Genomic DNA, 12636 nt, shown 5'->3' on the forward strand with positions numbered 1-12636 from the left:
CAAACCTAATATTTTTACTTCCTATGTGTAATACTTTACTGACATTAAATTTCGTCTGCCACAAATCTGCCCAAGCCTTATGCTATCCAAGTCCTTCTGTAATGATATAACGGATTCCAAATTATCTGCTAATCCACCTATCTTGGTATCATCTGCAAACTTAACCAGCTTGTTACTTATATTCCTATCTAAATCATTTATATATATTAAAAATAGCAGCGGCCCTAGCACTGACCCCTGTGGAACACCACTCTTAACATCGGCCAGTTCTGATGAGGTTCCTCGCACCATCACCCTCTGCTTCCTGTGTCTGAGCCAATTCTGCACCCATCTAAAAACATCACCCTGAACTCCCACTTCTTTTAACTTGATGCCCAACCTCTCATGTGGCACCTTATCAAATGCTTTCTGAAAGTCCAGATAAATAATATCATAAGCTCCACTTTGATCGTATCCTTTTGTTGCCCTCATAGAATTCCAACATGTTAGTAAAACACAACCTCCCTCTTCTGAACCCATGCTGACTGTTCAGAATAACTCCTGTCCTTGCCATGTGTTGCTCAATCTTATCCTTAATAATTCCTTCCATTAATTTTCCTGTGATGCATGTTAAGCTTACTGGCCTATAGTTGCTTGGATCTGCCCTGTCACCCTTTTTATATAATGGGATGATATTTGCCATTTTCCAGTCCTTGGAATCTCTCAGTGCAGTGACTTCCTAAAATATGTCAAGGGTTTATATATGTACTCACTAGCCTCCTTAAGAACACGAGGATAAATATTATCTGGGCCTGGTGATTTGTTTGATTTCATCTTATTTAATCTGAGCAGCACTTCTCCCTCTACAATTTCCAAATCCCTCAGTACCTCCTTAGTAGTCATGTTTACCTCTGGGAGGTTATCCACTTGCTCACTTGTAAACACCTCAGAAAAATGTAAGTTTAGGGCATCTGCTATTTCATTGTCTGTATCTTTTAATTCCCTTTACTATTCCTGATGAACTTGACCTCCTCCTTAACTGTTCTTTTACTACTAAAATACTGAAAGAATCTCTTGGGGTCTTCTTTCACCTTATCTGCTATATTCCTCTCCAACTGTCTTTTAGCCTCTCTGATATCCTTCTTAATGGTTGCCCTCATTTTCACATACACGCTACTATTCACTTTGCAGTCATTAGTCTTATATGCCTTATACAGCAGTTTTTTCCTTTGCAACTTCTTTTTTAAATCTTTATTAATCTATCGTGGGTTTTTTTTTTAGTTTCCTATTAATTCCAAATGTAGGTATGTATCTGTCCTGCATTACATGTAAAACATTTTTAAACCTGTTCCACTGCTCCTTGACTGTCTCCACATTTAAAAGCTTATCCCAGTCTATCCTACTTAGACTTTGTCGCATCTGCTCAAAATTAGCCCTACCAAAGTTCAACTTAACAATTTTAGTCTTTGCATCTGTACTCTTACAAAATACTGAGAATTGTATTACATTATGGTCACTTGACCCTAGTGGTTCAATCACCTCTACACCCTCAATTCTAACCTGATAATTACAGAATACTAAATCCAGACCGGCTTCACCCCGTGTTGGTGCTTTAACATGCTGTGTTAAAAAACAGTCGCTGATTACTTCTAAAAACTCCCCCATGACTATAATATCCCCCTGTAAACTTGCCTTTTTGATATTATTAATTATATGTGTGTTGAAATTACTGTCTGAATTGGGTGGTCTATAACACACTCCTAAAATAAGACCTCTTTATATTTTCCTGGCGAAGCCACATGTCTTCACTAAGATGGGGCTCATCATCCAACTGAAGATGACTTACATTTAAACCCTGTTTGGCATAAACAGCAACCCCACCTCCTTTTCTGTTCTGTCTACTGTCTATCCTAAAAAATGTGTATCACTCTATGTTACACTCATCTCCATCTTTGTTATTTAGCCAGGTTTCCGTTATTGCTATAATATCATAATTATGCTCTGCTACATACAACTCCAACTCACTTACCTTATTTTTGATACTTCTAGCATTAAGGCAAGCTATTTTTAATGTGTTAATCCTTCTACATTTACGTGTTTGCTTAGAATTTACATTACTATGCATTTTTATTTCTACACCATTGTTTGTTCTTCCATGTATAGATCTAAATCTGTCCTGTCCTAAACTCCCTGCCCCCCCATTCCCTAGTTTAAACAATCCTCGACTAGCCTACACATACGCCTCCCCAATACATTGGTGCCCCTCCAGTTCAGATGTAACCCGTCACGGCGGAACAGGTCCCATCTGTTCCAAAAGGAGTCCCAATGCCCCATAAACCTATACCCCTTCTACCCTGCACCAAGATTTGAGCCACGCATTAAGCCTTCTAATCTCCTCCGTCTTACCTGGACTGTCAAGTGGCACAGCTTGGTACCTAACTCTTTGAATTTGGAATGCAGAACTGACAGACTACCCTTATGTATGTCATTTGTTCCAACATGGACAATGACAACTGGATCCACCCCCGCTCTGGCCAAGAACCTATCCACCGTTCCAGGGAGGCCTCCCACCTGTGCTCCCGGATGGCAACACACCGTGCGAGACTCTTGCTCTCTGGAGCACACCTGCGCTTCAGTCCCCCTAATGATTGAGTCCCCAACTATCACTACCTCTCTCTTTTTGGGAACTTGTTTTGAGGTTGCCCGTTGGGGCTCCTCAACCCTGCCTACCACCGCAGAATTTTTAGAGTCACCATCCAGCTCCGCAAGGACCTGATAACGGTTAGACACTTCTAATTCTGGAGTTGATGCCCCCGGACAGTATGCACCCTTTTCCTTACACCTTGTGACCGTGACCCACCTATTCCTACATGTCTGGTCTGGAATCTCCTCCCGCGCCACCTTAGGGGTGCACACTATCTCTCTAAAGGACACCTGGGCTAAGTCCGCCAATTCTCTATTACAACGCAAGTCAGCCAACTCCTCCTCCAGTTCAGCGACCCGGAGCTCGAGGTGCTGGATCAGCTGGCATCTCTTGCAGATGTAGCCCTCATAGACAACTGGCTCTTCCAAACCATCATCTAAAAAGTCCAACATCCAACAGGACTTGCATTGCACTGGCCTCATTATTAAAATTTGACTTGGGATTACTAAGCTGCCTTAACTTTTTTTTTCCTTAAAATTAAGAAAAAATCCACCTATCCCTTGGTGGATACAAAAAAGTTTGAAATTCTTAGTGGTATTTAGCTTTATTCCAAGTAGGCCCTAGTGTTTGGATTGTGTTTTAGCTTTTTTCAGACTTTGTCCTTGTCTTGTCCCTTGGCTCGGCTCATTTGATTCTGATTGTTCTCCCAGTTTTGACCTTTTCATACTCCCTTTGACATGTTTTTCAGCTCCCTATTCATCTCCTTTCAGTCTCCTTGCTCAGAATAATCCTCAGGCACTATATACGGTATGTGCTATTAGAATGGGTGACATATGTAGTGTTGCACTATGGATTATGGGCAGCACGGTGGCACAGTGGTAGTGCTGCTGCCTCGCAGTAAGGAGACTTGGGTTCACTTCCTGGGTCCTCCGTGCGTGGAGTTTGCAAGTTCTCCCTGTGTATGAGTGGGTTTCCTCCCATAGTCCAAAGACATGCACGTTGGGTGCTTTGCCGATCCTAAATTGTCTCTAGTGTGTGCTTGGTGTGTGTGTGTGTGTGTGTCCTGCAGTGGGGTTGCATCCTGCCCAGGATTTGTTCCTGCTTTGCACCTTGTGTTGGCTGGAATTTGTTCCAGCAGACCCCCATGACGCTGTGATAAAGTTTAGTGGGTTGGAATATGGCTATGGATTATCTGCTTGTAGGACTGGTTCAACAAAAGCTCACAAAGTATCTTGGTAATTGAATATCAGTTTTATTGACAGGTAACCAGAGGTTTTTCTTTCAGCTCTTACTTCCTTAGGAAACTATTTTATATATACAAAATCCAGAATGTGTATCATCCTCCCAATGTTTCTCTTGTCCATGCTAATATAAACATAGGCCTCACCCTTAAGTAGAGACACAGTTCTTCATTTGTGTGTAATTCTTCTATAAAATTATTTAAAAATGTAAATGGAATTGTTGTCCTTGTTAATTTGTTACCCTCATTTGGAACACCACATTTAGATTAATAGATTGTTTAAAAATGTGAGGAAACTCTCCTTTGTAAGAGATTTAATTGTTAATGTTTACTGATCTGCTGTTAAGATTTCAAGAATTTTTAGTATCCATTGGACTGAGGGCTTTATTTTCTTTCTTGATTTTGGTTTTCACAATTAACTTATGAAACAAGAGGTCCTTGAATGAAAATATCGTACAAGACACTGAGCTTTTAGATGGAACCATTCTTTATAATAAAAACTGTAATGTTTATTAATCTATGCATGCTGTGTTATGGTTATGGTTATAGTTATGATCAAATTAGACCAATATGCTCTGGGGTATGCTGTGCCCTTCAAGTAACCCTGTAAGTATTTGGCACACATTTGCCAAAGTAACAATAAACTACAAAAGTATTTAGTCCGAAAGAAACAAGGTCTGGTTTTCATAATGTGGAATGGGGAACATAAAAAATCTCCATAAAACAAAGTAATGTAAACAACACTAACAAGCTGCAGTAAAGGATAGTGTGAGACATTTTCTTTCTGATCTTATCACATGAAACATGACACAGAAATCTAATTTAAATGTAAAAAAAAATTGTCACATCTACTGAGAAGAATTTCATTAACAACAAAAATGATTTTGACATAAAGAATCACAATTAGGTTTTGAAAACTACTTGTTTTCTTGTTTTCAAAGAAGAAAATAACCATTTACTACCCACACGAACATTGGAGTGTAGCATTCAGTAAGCTGGACTGTATTCACTTTCAGGAGCTTTGATAAACAGTTTTAATGTAAATTCTTTCAGTTTAAAGCAGAAATGTTGTCTCTTTCGCATGTTTCCCCATTCTTATATGGATTGTTCTCCTATATACTCCAAGTGGCAGCAGGCTGAGCTCATTTCCGGTTCCAAATTTGAAAATGAGCGCACCATGCAGCAGACTCTTACTCTGTCCAGGGAAGTTTGCTGCCTTGTGTCCAGCGCTGGTAGAATCGGCTTTGTTCCCTTCCTGCCCCAACAACTCTGCATTGGATTAAGCATGTGTGAAAATATTATGTTATGCTGTATATAGTCAAATAAAAGAATTTTGCGTAACATTGAACAGAAAGGACCATTTATTTGCCTATACTGAGAGGCTAGAATATTTTCAAACAAGACAAATATTAAGTTATGCCATAGATAGATAGATAGATAGATAGATAGATAGATAGATAGATAGATAGATAGATAGATAGATAGATAGATAGATAGATAGATAGATAGATAGATAGATAGATAGATAGATAGATAGATAGATAGAACTTTATTTGTCCCCAGGGGCAAATTTGGCTTTTTATAGATCATTCATTTTAAAAATCTGTTAGAACATTAGAGCAATCTAGAGGAGAACAGGCCACTCAACTCAAATAAGCTCGCCAGATCTATCCACTTAATACTTTTAAAATAACATCATGTCTAGTTCTGAAATTCCCTAAAGTTCTACTGTCTAGTACACAACTTAGTAACTTATTTCCCCTGTCTTTGGTCCTCTGTTTGAATTAAAGCTAATGTTTGTGCGAAATTTACCTTTAACAAGTTTCCTGCTGTGTCCCGGTGTTCTTGATGAACTTATTTAAAAATAAAGGTCTCGATCAACTGTACTAATTACCTTCATAATTTTAAACACGTCAATCATGTCTTCTCTTAATCTTCTTTTGCTAAATTGAAAAGGCTCATCTCTTAATATTTCCTCATAACTCATCCCCTGTATCCCTGAAATCAGCATAGTTGCTCTTTTTTGGACTTTTTCTAGCACTGCTATGTCCTTTGTGTAGCCTAGGGACCAACACTGTACCCGGTACTCCAGATGAGGCCTCACTAATGCATTATAAATCTTCAGCAGAACTTCCTTGGACTTTTACTCCACACATCATGCCAAATAACCTAACATTCTGTTTGCCTTCTTAATGGCTTCTGAACACTGTCGGGAAGTCGATAGCTTAAAGTCCACCATGACTGCTAAATCCTTCTCATAAGGTTTACTTTTGATTTTCAGGCCTCCCATTGTGTATTCAAATCTAACATTTTTGTTTCCATTACATTATATGAGAGAGAAAGTATCATTTTTATAATAAGAAATTTTAAAGAAAACCTTATTTTTAGATAAATGTTCAAAATTATGAAAAGAAAAAGTTCATTTGTGCATCCATCCACTTTTCGGACTCATATATGTTCCATTGCAGGAAAAGCATATAGAGGTCAGGTTAACAGAACATGGCACAAGGCAGGATACGAGTCCAACTTAAAGTCATCAATTAATCTAACACGCATGACTCTCAGAGGTGTGAAGAAAACCTTGAGAAAGCCCATGTGCCACTGGAATATTGGCACTGACCAGGACACGGTTAAGTCAGGCATCCATTTGTAAAATGGAGATAGCGAGATATTCCATCCATCCATTTTCTAACCCGCTGAATCCGAATACAGGGTCACGGGGGTCTGCTGGAGCCAATCCCAGCCAACACAGGGCACAAGGCAGGAACCAATCCTGGGCAGGGTGCCAACCCACCACAGGACACACACAAACACCAAGCACACATTAGGGCCAATTTAGAATCGCCAATCCACCTAACCTGCATGTCTTTGGATTGTGGGAGGAAACCGGAGTGCCCGGAGGAAATCCACGCAGACACGGGGAGAACATGCAAACTCCACGCAGGGAGGACCCGGGAAGCGAACCGGGTCTCCTAACTGCAAGGCAGCAGCGCTACCACTGCGCCACCGTGCCGCCCCTAGTGAGATATTTTAGGGTAATAATTAGTCAGTATGTTCCATTTGCTTATTTTCTTTCCTTTCCCTGACAGGTGTAAAGTGGGGTGGGGGGAATAATGAATAAAATAAGTAATTTACATAATCTACTGTTAAATAAAGTATCTACATCTTATTTTGAATTCTGGAACAACCCCAACCAAATGGTTTGTTTTTTGTATTTAACAGTTTAACAGATGTGAGAAAAAGCATCAATAACATGCATTTAAATCCTTATTTAGCACAATATTAAATGCCATATAAAAATATCAGTAATCTTTGCTTGTTTTAGAGAATGACATTTAGAGTTATCAGTATGGAAACATATATTTAAAGGTACAAAGTTTTAGCTTTTTTAGTAAATGCGCATTTAAGCAAGGGATTCCTGTGCAAGTTTATTGTATGCTCAATATTATCTCACACAGGGTCTATTGAAAACGTATTATTTCTCTGCTCCATAATTTATTTCCACTTTATGCATGATAGTCGAATGATCATTTGCAGTGTGTTTGTATAATGCAGGTTTATTTGAGCCTCAGCTATCATATGGTCAAACAGTTATATTCCAAGACTAGAGATTTATTAGAGTAATTTAAAAAGTGAATTATATGACTGCTTCATTTACAGGTATTAGATGCTGTCTTGTTATCTCTAAACTAATCTATTAAATATGCAAAACATTTAGCAATCTTAAGGTTAGGCCAATTATATATTCATTAGCTGTGCTACACGTTGATGACAGGTAATAGATTAATTTAAAAATACTGCATTTGCAATCTCTTACCTAAAGTGTACCTTCAGCACCTTTCCTTGGTATCCACCATGTTTCTGAACCCCTCTCAAACACATTCTCGTAAAGCTTGCTTCTCAGATTCTCATTTCGAGGCGCCTTTCCTGTATCCTGTCTGTTTGCCATCTGTGACGGTGACTCCCCACATGCCTCCCGTGCTGTTGCTCCTCCTTGTGTGTCTCATACATGCACTTTCTCTTCCATTGCATCATCAAAGCCAAACTGACCAATCAGAATTCTCAGAGGGACTGGACACACAGACAGTACTGTTTTATTATATAGTAGATAAACCCAATAGAAATGATGATTTCAATCTCAAAATCTAAATATTTTAGAGTGCAAGGCATAAATTAAAACGTGACCAATGCCCACTTATTTAAGATTATTTTGTAGCCATAATGTCATTTTAAGAGAAGTGCGATTCCAAATCCCATCTCAAAAGGTGTGGCTGTCATTTATATTGGGTATGGTCAGTGGCAGATCATGAGAGCCGAGCTGATCAACTACATTTGAGTGAAATGCACTTTTTTGTAAGTTAATAGATTAGCAATGCAATTAATTCTTAATATACAAGTACACTTTGAACATGAGGGCAGCATGGTGGTGTTTGCATGTTCTCCCCGTATCTGTGTGGGTTTTCTCCAGGTGCCCTGGTTACCCCTTACTATCCAAAAACATGCAAATTGAATTAATTGGTGATGCCAAATTGATCCCAATTGTGTGCTTGGTGTGGTGTGTATGTGTATTTGCCCTATGATAGACTGGCACCCTGTTCAGGGTTTGCTCCTGCCTTGTGCCATGTGCAGGCTGGGATAGGCTCCATCCTGCGATCCTGGTCTGGCTTAAGTGGGTTAGAAAATAACATGACTTTGACTATGAAGTACAATTTGGGCTTTTAACAAGTTAGTTACTTTATTGCTTCAAAATTAGCATTTGGGATTCACTGTTGCAATTTTTTCTGTGTTTTATTTTGCATAAAGTCCTAAAACATACCCAACAGAAAAAAGTCATTGGGACATCTCTGCCCTCCATTAAAGACATCTTTATAAAGTGTTGCATCCGCAATGCCCATAGCATTGTGAAGAACTACTCCTAGCCCTCCTTGGTCCCTTTTTCCTGCTTCTGTCTGGCAGAAGGTACTGTAGCATCTGAACCAGTTCTACCAGATACTAAAACAGCTTCTACCCCAGGGATCTTTGGACTCTGAACTCTATGCTGTCCCACTGCTCTCAGATCTACTCCTAGTAATTTATTTATATACATTTGTTATACTGGTCACTGCTTTTGTTTTTTAACATTAATTATTTATTTATTACTATTTCAAATTATTACTGTCTATTCACTTACTTATTATTTATTTTTTCTATTTATTGCATAATATAGTCCTTTACCTGTCTTGTGCTTGTCCTCCATTTATATATATTTGTTGTACCGTGGACCTGGTAAATGCTATTTTGTGCCGCTGTATGCTGCAATACTAAGTATGGATGGTATGACAATAGAGCCAGTTGAATTTTCCTTTGCTTTGCATTAGGTTTTATTTGATGATAAGATGCCTTGCAACGTTGTTCTCTGTGAAAAGTGCCATAAAACATAAATAAAGATTAACTGATGTAACAATGGAGGCAACAATTATCTCATTTTAAATTGGTAGACATTGTACAAGAATTATAGAGTATAGAAAGTAGCAAACTTTGTATAGTCACAACCAAATATTCTTAAATATAAGCACAAAAAAGCATGTCTTTAGACTGCAGATAGAAAGTGCCAGAGGGAACTCAAGTGATTTTTCCGACTACACACAGCAAAAAATATCTTAAGCCCAGAGGCAAACTGAAGGCTTAAGTGCTGTAAGGATGCAAAGTGGGCTGCCATAACATCAACATATTGCACTAAATTAACATTTAAAACTGAGGAGTGAAAGTTTCTTCTTAGAAAAATGATTTAAAAATCCCTGAAAAATGGCTTACTGTACAAACTGCAGAGTTTGAAATACATTTCTTTTCTAATGAGCTTTGAAAAAATATTACAAAACTGCCACATGTGCATCCAACTGACTGCCATATACAGTATGAAAATGAAAAATCAGCTGAATTAATTGCTTGTGAGGTAGAGATTCAATCACCCCTGTCTAAAAATCTGACATGTCTTTCTTATCTTCTAACACATTTACAGATTTTTTGCCTTATACACCTTCTTCATTTAATCTTGTGGACCAATGCTAACAGATGAACGAAGGTGGCCAAACTTTTGATAGAAGTCATCTTGTGCGTGAATAAGGGCTTCCTCATCAATATAAACCGCTGGCCTCTTAGCACAGACGAAATACTGCGTCTTTCTAAGGCTCCATCCAAAGATATACATGAGGAATCCACAGACTGCTGCTGTTGACCTGCCAACACCTGCATTGCAGTGAACATAGATGGTGTGGCCATTTTCTAGGAGCCCATGAAGAAGGAACACAGCCTGAGGTAGCATTCGGGTCCTACCTAGAAAAGCAATAGATAATTAATTGTAGCATTAGTATTACCATTAAATTTATGCCAGTATAATAACCAAAACACAAATAAATATGGAGTCTTATTTAAACATGTTCTGGCAAAAAAGGGATTTAGGCAGACTGAAGTCCTGAGATGATCAGACCTAAACACAGTAACCTAAAGTTACTGGGAAGTCAATAATTCAAAGCATCATTCAGCACTCAAACACTAAACTAAATTATAGTCAGAAAAACCATAAACTAATGATCAAAAACAGTAACACTAAACTATGAGAGACACACTGATAATTTGTTGTATTCACAATCTTAAGGGGCCAGGAAGTATACAGTGCCAACCTTTATATTGCTGCCACAGTGACATCATACACCTCCCACATTAAAAAGCCAGGTTTTCCAGAAAACCCACAGTATTTGTACCAAATAACAGTAAACTATAGGCTAAGGTTAGACACTCAGTAATGAAACATATAGACCTTTTATAGCTTGCTTTTAAGAAGCAAAATTGTCCAAGCCCTTCTAGTTTGTAAGTGTGTACTTAAGATTCATAGTTAAGCTCCTGCCAGTCCCAACAACAACATGGTCGCATTGTGTTGCCTATACCCACTGCATACCTTGCAACAGTTTGACTATGGGGTATCTAGCAGTTGTACTGAGGATAAACTAGGGTGAGTGAGAGAGACAAAGAGAGGATGGTTAAAAAATAGACAATTGTTTATTAAAAACAAGATGACATCACAAATATATCCAATTGGTAAAAAGTTGAAGTTAAGTGAAAATAATAATCAAGTTCATCAATTCACTGATCTCAAGTGTATAAGTAAAAATGATGAAATAAAGAAATAAACCAAATTGGATAAAAACACAATGATTCCAGTTTCTTGGGCTTCTGGAAGGGAACTAAGGACTTATCAAATCAGACAAAAAACCAACGATAATCCCAGTGCTCTCCCCTTATTGCATCCCTTGAACAGCCTGGAAAAGTAATGACGTAGTAAAAATGAAAATACAGCATTACAGGAAGCACACAGGAGCTTCTAATAAAACCATAGTGTTAGGGCCCTGCCTGATCATGACATGTATCCACAGCCATACAAGTTTAGGATTAGCAGCCAACTTAACCTGTCTGCCTTTAAGATTATATGAGAGTACCTGTATAAAATGTAATGTGTAAGGCAGACAGAACATATAAACTTCACTGGGACCAGGTTCCTAGAGTTGTGAGATTATCTCTTAATAATGGTGCCAGCCTACTGCCTTGGACTAAATTACCATCCATCCATCCATCCATCATCCAACCCGCTATATCCTAACTACAGGGTCGCGGGGGTCTGCTGGAGCCAATCCCAGCCAAAACAGGTCGCAAGGCAGGAAACAAACACCGGGCAGGGCGCCAGCCCACAGCAGTGGACTAAATTACGTTAACCATAAATCTTTGTTAAAATTTTACAATGGATTCTCTTTAACAAAGCAAAAATACATAAAAACATTTAAAAATAATGAATACATTTAGGTGATTACAAGTAGGGCGGCACGGTGGCGCAGTGGTAGCGCTGCTGCCTCGCAGTTAGGAGACCCGGGTTCGCTTCCCGGGTCCTCCCTGCGTGGAGTTTGCATGTTCTCCCGTGTCTGCGTGGGTTTCCTCCGGGTACTCCGGTTTCCTCCCACAGTCCAAAGACATGCAGGTTAGGTGGATTGGCGATTCTAAATTGGCCCTAGTGTGTGCTTGGTGTGTGGGTGTGTTTGTGTGTGTACTGTGGTTCCTGCCTTGTGCCCTGTGTTGGCTGGGATTGGCTCCAGCAGACCCCCATGACCCTGTGTTCGGATTCAGCGGGTTAGAAAATGGATGGATGGATGATTACAAGTAGAAAATTAATAAAGAGAGTATCACAAAATAACAAAAATCAGCAATGAAGATGATGAGCCAGCCAAGTGAAGATGACTTGGCTCACCCAATTGCCAAATTAAGAAAGATATGTACAATATAGTGTTAACGATTGCCTTATGCCCTGTGTGTCTTTCTCATAAATGCCTTTGGTTGCATTTTCCTCCACACAGATACATTTCTCCAAACTCACATCCTGACTCTAGACTCAGTCTGAATCTGGCAAAAGTGCAGCCTTTAGACCTCACCAAGAAAGAGTCGACCACCAATATACCCCAGACTCGGAGAGTGGATACGGCGGGAAGTAGGGTGGGCCGGGCTGATAGGTTGTTTCCGCAACTTCAGTACCTGGCAGATTACAACCTGCAACCATCTTCTTATAAGGCATGTATGTAAGAATTTCACTGTACTGTACTCTGTTTACTTGCCAATGTTACTACTACTACTATCCAATCGCACAGCGTACCAGGCTCCAGCAGTGTCTATTTATGCATACTGGTTTGCCAGCACCCATATACTTCTTAATTCCTGAGCCAGCTTTGTGCCTTTCCTAGAAGCCATTTGATAG

The 12636-nt window shown here is 39.2% G+C and overlaps 1 protein-coding gene across 1 annotated transcript in view; it reads right to left on the reverse strand.

The window, feature by feature from the left end:
- Positions 1-9077: 9077 nt before the first annotated feature.
- The window catches only part of epm2a (EPM2A glucan phosphatase, laforin), a 183375-nt gene continuing 179816 nt past the window's right edge, over positions 9078-12636 (reverse strand). The window contains exons 4-5 of the mRNA XM_039747522.1: positions 9880-10175; positions 9078-9258 (exon numbers count right to left, since the gene is read on the reverse strand). Coding sequence (XP_039603456.1) covers positions 9889-10175 — 287 coding nt within the window. The 3' untranslated portion in view covers positions 9078-9258; positions 9880-9888. The remainder of the gene's footprint in view (positions 9259-9879; positions 10176-12636) is intronic.

Source organism: Polypterus senegalus, chromosome 3 (genome assembly GCF_016835505.1).
Source record: "Polypterus senegalus isolate Bchr_013 chromosome 3, ASM1683550v1, whole genome shotgun sequence".
Lineage (NCBI taxonomy): Eukaryota > Metazoa > Chordata > Cladistia > Polypteriformes > Polypteridae > Polypterus > Polypterus senegalus.